The sequence below is a fragment of the Coloeus monedula genome (assembly GCF_965178545.1).
Source record: "Coloeus monedula genome assembly, chromosome: 36".
NCBI lineage: Eukaryota > Metazoa > Chordata > Aves > Passeriformes > Corvidae > Coloeus > Coloeus monedula.
In genome coordinates this window covers 79,881-86,875 of record NC_138816.1, presented here as the reverse complement: position 1 = coordinate 86,875, position 6,995 = coordinate 79,881, and the positions used below count along the sequence as shown (strand labels likewise).

Sequence of the window (6,995 nt, the reverse complement as noted above, 5' to 3'; positions counted from 1 at the left end):
TTGGGGGGAGGGAAATGGAGTGGGGGGTGCTGAGGGTGCTGGGGGTAGATGCTGAGGGTTTCCAGGTGTGGGGTCGTGGGGTTGCTGGCATTGTCCAAGTGCAGGATGCTGGGTGACAAGGGTGTTGGGGATGGCCATGTAAGGGATGCTGGGAGTGCTGTATGTACTGGATGTCCAGATGCTGGTGGTTCTGTGTATTGGGGGTGCCCAGGTGCAGGGTGCTGGGTGTTCTGGAGGTGCTGGGTGCACTGGGTGTCCAGATACTGGGGCTGCTGGGTGCTGGGGGTGCCCAGGTGCAGGGTGCTGGGAGTGCTGGGGGTGCTGAGTGGGTGCAGCTCCCATGCTCAGATGGAGATGCTGTTCTCCGTCTCCAGCGGGTTCAGGTAGTTGTATCTCAGCTCAGCCAGGTGGTTCCTCTCCTCAATCCGGTCCCGGATTTCCTCCAGCTGCCCTTGGAAGGCCCGGATGAGCCGCCGGGGTTCTGCCTCCGTGAACCACTCCTCAGGGTACTGTCCCAGGAGCCTCTAGAGGGGACAAGGACATGGACCCTTCAGCTTCAAACCCTTGGTGCCATTTGGGGGTTCTCTGGCAACCTGGTAGCTGTGGAGCAATGGTGGCCATCCCCCAACCTTGGTGGCACCAAAGGTGGTGACACCCACCCTTGTGGACACCTCTTGCAGTTCCCTGGGCCCACAGAGCTGTTTGGGGGGGCACATGGGGACCGTGAGGCCAGACTCACCCTGTCCTTGAGCTGGGAGCTGAGGAGAATGAGGGCCACCAGGATGTTGGCAGTGGTGGCCACTTCGGGGATGGTGTCAAGGAAGTGCTGGAGGAAGGCCCGGCCCTTCTCACAGGGCGGTGGGTGGCGCATGGAGGATGGGGCGTTGGGGACAAAGGCTCCCAGGTCATACTGCAGGGGGAGAGGTCACTGCAGAGAACATCCCCCCAAAAGAGCAAGGGGATGGGTGGGGACATCCCCCCAAAACCGTGAGGGGACAGGTGGGGGCATTCCCCTGAAACAGTGAAGAGACAAGTAGGGACATTCTTTGGCATGGGGAGGGGGGGCAGATGGCGACATCTCAGCACAGCAAGGGAGATGGAGGGGCGACATCTCCTCCAGTATGAAGAGGGGATGGATGGGGACATCCTTCTGGCATGAGGACACATTGGATGGGGTTGTAGGATGAGGACATCCTTCCAACATGGAGATAGGATGGATGGGGACATCCATCTGGCATGTAGGGAGGTGTGGCATAGACATTTGTTCAGGATGGGGACATCCTTCCTGCACACAGAAGAGTGGGAGAGGAACATGTCCCCAGCATGGCTCGAGGACAAATGGGGATATCCTTTGGGTCCCTGGCCCATGTCCCACCTGCCCATTGTTGACAGCCGCGTGCTGTGCCGAGCAGGTGAACATCACCATGGTGAGGAACTTGATGAGCTCTGCCATGGTCTGCAGCGAGGACGGAACACCTGGGTGGGGGTGGAGACAGCCAAGAGCGTCAGGGATCTGCCTGTCCCCTGCCTCCCCTGGGGACATCCTGTGGCAGCTGCAGGTGTGCTACCTGAGGAGGTCCTGCCCAGGAAGCCATTGGTGAAGATGTCCATCACCCAGGCCTGCAGCTCGGTGTCCCCGCTCACTGCTGCATCCCCACCATAGTAGAATGTCACAATGCCGGTGACAAAGCTGCCATAAGGATGAGGTGATTGTGAGATCCTGGAGCACTCCAGGACCACCCTCCATCCCCCGAAGCCAGTCTCACCTCTCAATGGCTTCCCAGAGCCTCATCGCGTCATCTCGGTAGTGGTAGTTGGGGACGTGGGACATGCCGCGGTGGCGGATGTCATCGGGGAGGCACAGGGACGTGTAGGTCACCTGCTCCAGGCCTCGCTGCACCACCAGCAGCAGCCCCTCGTAGGTCACCCCTGAGCCCTGGGAGGAGGGCCACCCATGGGTGGGGAGGGCAGGAGAGCCCAGCTTCAGTGTCCTCCAGTGTTCCCAGTACACCCCAGTACTCTGCACTGCTTGCAGGGTACAAGTCCTCCAACTACACACCCAGTGCCCCTGGTACTCCAATATACTCCAGTGCTCTCCAGTGTCCTCCACCACATGTTCTCTAGTGTCTCCCAGGTCTCTCATGCTTCCCAGTGTCCCCTAGTGCCCCCAGTACACTACAGTGCTCCCCAGCAATTCCAGTACACCCAGTGTTCCCAGTACACCCCAGTACTCCGCATAGATCCCAGTAGCACCCCAGTACTCTTCAGTGTTTCCAGTAGACCCCGGAGCTCTCAGGAGACCCCAGTGCCCAAAATAGAATCTGGTACTTCCAGTGCCCCCAGTAGACCCCAGCACCCCCATGCCTCCCAATACCCCAGAGCATTCAGTGGCCCTCAGTGCTCCCAATAGGCCCCAGTGCTCTCAGGTCCCAGGGCTCACCTTGTCAATGAGGCCACCAGAGTTGATGAGGACACTGCGAGCCAAGGTGTTGATGTGCAGTGTGAAGTGGAAATGGGGCATGAGGAGCTGAGGGGGGAACAAACACCTGGCAGGTGACCAGGGACCCCTCCATGGAGCTGGGGGGGCTGTCAGGTGGGGCATAACTGCCCTCAGATCTGGGGGCGGGGGGGGCAGTGGGTGGCCCTGAGGGGGGACCTTACCTTGAAGAGGGGGTGACAGGTGGGCAGATGGCGCAGAGTGGCAATGGCGAAGACCTCCCCAAACAGGTGAGTCCTCAGCAGGTGGGTGAGGAGCTGGTGGCTGTAGAAGTCGGCGTTGCGCACCCAGGTCTTGGCCAACAGCCAGTCCCACTCATCATCACTCGGCAGGAAGATGGGGCTGCAGGGTCCTGGTGTTTGGCTGAGCTGTGAGACACCACATGGTGGTCTAGGACCATTGTCATCCTCCTGATGGCAGGGTTTGGGGTGGGACATCCCTACCTGGATGGCGATGGGACGCAGGAGTCCATCAGTGCCCTGGTGAAGCAGGCAGAGCGGGGCCGCTATGTACTGCTGGCGTCCGTAAATGGTGTCAGCCGGGATGTCCTCCAGCACCTTGTAGTCCACAATGAAGATCCGACCTTCTTGCAGCTCCTTGCCCAGGTCAGTGCCATCCCCCAGTGAGCCAGCAACCATCTCTGGTGTCACCGGGAATTTGAGCGGCAGCGTGGTGCAGCGATGGATGATGATGGGGTTGTTGCCATTGAGGAACTGGGAACCGAAGAAGTCATCTTCTTGCCAGTGCTTGGCCACATACTCAGGGACTAAGGGGATGGTCAGACATCAGCACCCACTTACCCACCCTCCAGGGACATCTTGTGAAGCCCTGAGTTATGCAGGGGAAGGGCAGGGGACAGTACGCAAGGCACCCACCAATATCCCTGCCCTGTGTCCGGGAGAAGATGGTGCGCATCTCATCCAGGCTGTTCCAGGAGGTGCGTCTCAGTAGGAACCCTGACAGAAAGTGGGAGGCCCCTCTACAGGGCAGAGGGGGACCTCAGCACACCCCTTCTGTTCTCTGGCCCCTTTCCCTGCCATCACCCAGGTCCTCCCTGGCCTCAGGGCACTGCTTACTGGAAGATGAGGAAACCAGTGAAGTTGGTGGCCCTGATGCGGGAAAACTGGATGTTTGAGTCAAGTTCGAAGACTGAGTCCACGCTGAGGCAACGGGGCCAGCCTTGGGCAAAGTTCTTCCACCTGAGGAGCAGGGGAAATGGGAGCAGATGTCAGCATCACTGCTGACCAGCCCACCTGGCCAAAGTTGGCCTTGTCCCCATGTCCCTGCTGTCACCGGTAAGCCTCCTGCCGTGCTGCCAGCTCCCGATGACGATGTTCCTTGAGGATCTGAAGCTTGTCATCCACCAGCTTCTTCCCTGAAAGAAGGGAGGTGTCAAAAGTCGGAGCTCTGGACATCAAAAGCAGGATGGGGGCAGGGTGGGTCCTACCTGCACCCTCCCGCACCTCCACCGTGGTGACCCCCTCCAGCCACTGGTAGCAGGGGAAGCGATACAGGGTGCCGTTGGGGGCTGTCACCCGGACGTCCTTGCAGAACCAGGCGTCCTCCAAGAAGAGCCGCCACTTGTGCAGGCGGATAAGGACAATGGGGCCCAAGTCCTGCCCACAGTGCACAGACAGGTTCTTCTCCTGAAGAAGAGGAAATGACTTCTGGGGGGATGGGCAGATGCCCTGTGGTGGCACCAGGGGACACCAGGAGAGAAGGGGCTCAAAGCATCCCCACTTGATTCCATTGCCTCCAGGACCCTTATCCTCCACCATCCCCCAAAGTCCTTTTCCTCCATCCCCCCAGAGCACCGTTCCTCCAATCCCCCCCTGACCACTACCCACCATCCTCCCCAAATGGTTTTTTCCTCCAGACCCTGGAACCCCTTTCCTCCATCTCCCTCAAATCCCTTCCCACCATCCCCTTGTATCCCCAGGAAAGTCCATGCAGCCCCTCACATTCCTGGGACAGCCAGTGCCACCCCTCATGTCCCCACGACAGCTCTACCACCCCTTGTGTCCTCATTCCCATCCCCACCTTCCCTGGCTGGAACAAGAAGGGAACGGTGGTCTGGCGGCTCTCGCCGTTGCTGCCCACCAAGGTGATGGAGATGGAGTTGTTGGTCCCAGCTTCCACCATGTCACCTGTTGCCACTGTCACCTTGTAGGTGGCCATGACAAGCTGCAGTGATGTCCCGGAGATGCCTTCAGAGAAGAGTAAGGGGCTGTGGGGTGCAAACCTGCTGTTTTGGGTGATTTGGGTGTCGCAACCCCCATGGCCGTTGTGTGAGCCGGTGACAGGTCCTTCCTCCTCAGGGAGGTGTTATCAGATCACCACTACTGGCCAGCATCCAGTACATCTGATCTCAACGGATGTGGCGATGGGGACATTACCCAAGCGATCGCCCTGGGGGTGGCTGTGAAAACATTACCCAAATTATGGCCCTGGTGGTGCCTGTGGGGACATTACCCAAGAAACGGTCCTGGGGGTGGCCATGGGGACATTACCCAAGAAACGGTCCTGCGGGCGGCCATGGGGACATTGCCCAAGTGATGGTCCTGGGGGTGCCTGTGGGGACATCACCCAAGAAACGGCCCCGGAGATGGCTGTGAGGACATTACCCAAGCGATGGCCCTGGGGCTGGCCGCCAGCCTGAAGAGGGGCACTCACCGTGCGCCGGGAGCTTCCCGTGCCCCCGCCGGGTCTCCGCAGTCACGAGCAGCGCGAGCTGCCGTTGGCGGGCAGGGAAGAGCGGCGCCAGTGGCGGGGCCGGAGACGCCTCCGGGGCCAGCGGAGCCGCGCGATGGCTCCAGCGCTGGGGCCGGGGGCGCTCCTGGGGGCGGCGAGGGGACAGTGGGACCCCGGCACCGCCACCCCCGTGAACCGCCATTCCCGGGAACCGTGCCCCCCCCGAACCCCACATTCCTGTGCGCCGAGACCCCCCTGCACCCCATTCCCCTGGCTCTGGCACCATCCTCCATCCTCTTTCCCAGCCATCCCACCTCTCCCAGCCCCCAGCCTCTCCCTTTTCCTTGAACCTGGCACCCCCAGGACCCCCATTCCTGCCTCTCCCAGTCCCCAAACCCTTCCTCAACACCGGTGACCCCTGATCCCTCCTCCCTGGAGATCTCGCCTCTGCCCACCCCTATCCCCACCTTTCCTTGACCCTGGGACCCCCTGATCTGCAATTCCCGAGCACCAGGACTGCCTGATCCACCGTTCCCAGCACAGAACTATCCTGAACCCCCTTTCCCGGCCGTCCCGGCTCTCCAGCTCCCAGCCCCCAGTCCCTCCTTTTCCTTCATCCTGGGACCCCCTGCACCCCCATTTGTGCCTTTTCCAGTCCCCAACCCCCCTTTCCTTAACACCGGGGACCTCCTTAGCTCCTCTCCCCAGCTGTCCTGGCTCTCCCTAGCCCATGACCTGCTTTGCTCAACACTGGGGACCTGCTGAACCTCCCATCCCACCTCTCCCAATCCCTGTACACCCCATTTCCTTGACCTTGGGACTGCTCTGAATCCTCATTCCTGTGCACTGGGACTCCCCTGCACCCCCAACCCTGGTACTGGCACCCCCTGCACCAATTTGTCCACACCAGGCCCCCCCGAACCCCCTTATCGGGACCCCTTATCCTGCACTCCTTATCCACTAATACTCCCCGGCGCCCCCTTTCCTGGCCATCCCATCGTCACCAGACCCCAAGCCTTCCCCTCTTCCTTGGCTCTGGGACCTGAATCCCCATTCCTGCTTTTGCCAGCCTCCAGACTTCCTGTTCTTTTACACTGAGGACCTCAGGGTCATCCATTCCCGGCTATCCCGGGTCTCCCCACCCCATGACTCCCCTTTCCTTGAAACTAGGGACCACTGGATACCCTTTCCTGGGCAGAGGAACCCCCTGGAATCCCCATCCCACCTCTGCAAGACCCTGCACCCCCTTGAAATCATCTTCCCCAGCAACATGTACCCTGTGCATCCCCTTATCCTGCACCAATCCCCCCTGAACCCTCTTTCCTGACCATCCAACCTCTTCCCACCCCCAGCCTCCCCTTTCCTTGAGTCTGGGACCCCCAGATCTCCTAAATCCCCATGTTCCCCCAGTTCTCCCTACATTTCCCGGCATGAGGCTGGGAACGTAGAATGTGGGAAGAGGGAATGTGGGAAAGAGGAATTTGGAAATGTGGAGCAGCGGGATGGGGTTTCTCCTCCACCTCCTCACCATCCCGTGCTTCCCAGAGCCAGAATCTGGCTGGAATCTCAGTGTGGTGTTGGTCACTGTGTCTGTCATTTCTGCCATCATCATCATCCTCATTGGATTCGGCATCAGGGAGCTCAGGTGTGGTAACACCCGGGATAGGGCTGGGAAGGCAGCACAGATCCGCCCGGCAGCATTCTGGGGATCCTGCACTGTAGGGGCTGTCCCACTTTATGTTTTCTATCCTTGTTCAAGCCCCATGAATTCCCAGCCCAGCCCCACAGATCCTATCCCAGCCTCATG

General features: G+C 60.1%; 1 protein-coding gene across 1 annotated transcript; it reads right to left on the bottom strand.

Annotated features, from left to right (window-relative positions):
- Positions 1-344: 344 nt before the first annotated feature.
- On the bottom strand, positions 345-5,390 carry LOC309584130 (polyunsaturated fatty acid lipoxygenase ALOX8-like; the record flags this gene model as incomplete). Its single annotated transcript, XM_082300070.1, has 14 exons — positions 345-524; positions 740-910; positions 1,376-1,476; positions 1,569-1,690; positions 1,767-1,894; positions 2,441-2,527; positions 2,662-2,865; positions 2,941-3,263; positions 3,373-3,476; positions 3,574-3,696; positions 3,791-3,872; positions 3,945-4,143; positions 4,538-4,704; positions 5,171-5,390. 14 exons carry the CDS (start codon positions 5,388-5,390, stop codon positions 345-347), a joined length of 2,211 nt encoding a protein of 736 aa, XP_082156196.1.
- Between the last annotated feature and the right edge of the window lie 1,605 nt (positions 5,391-6,995).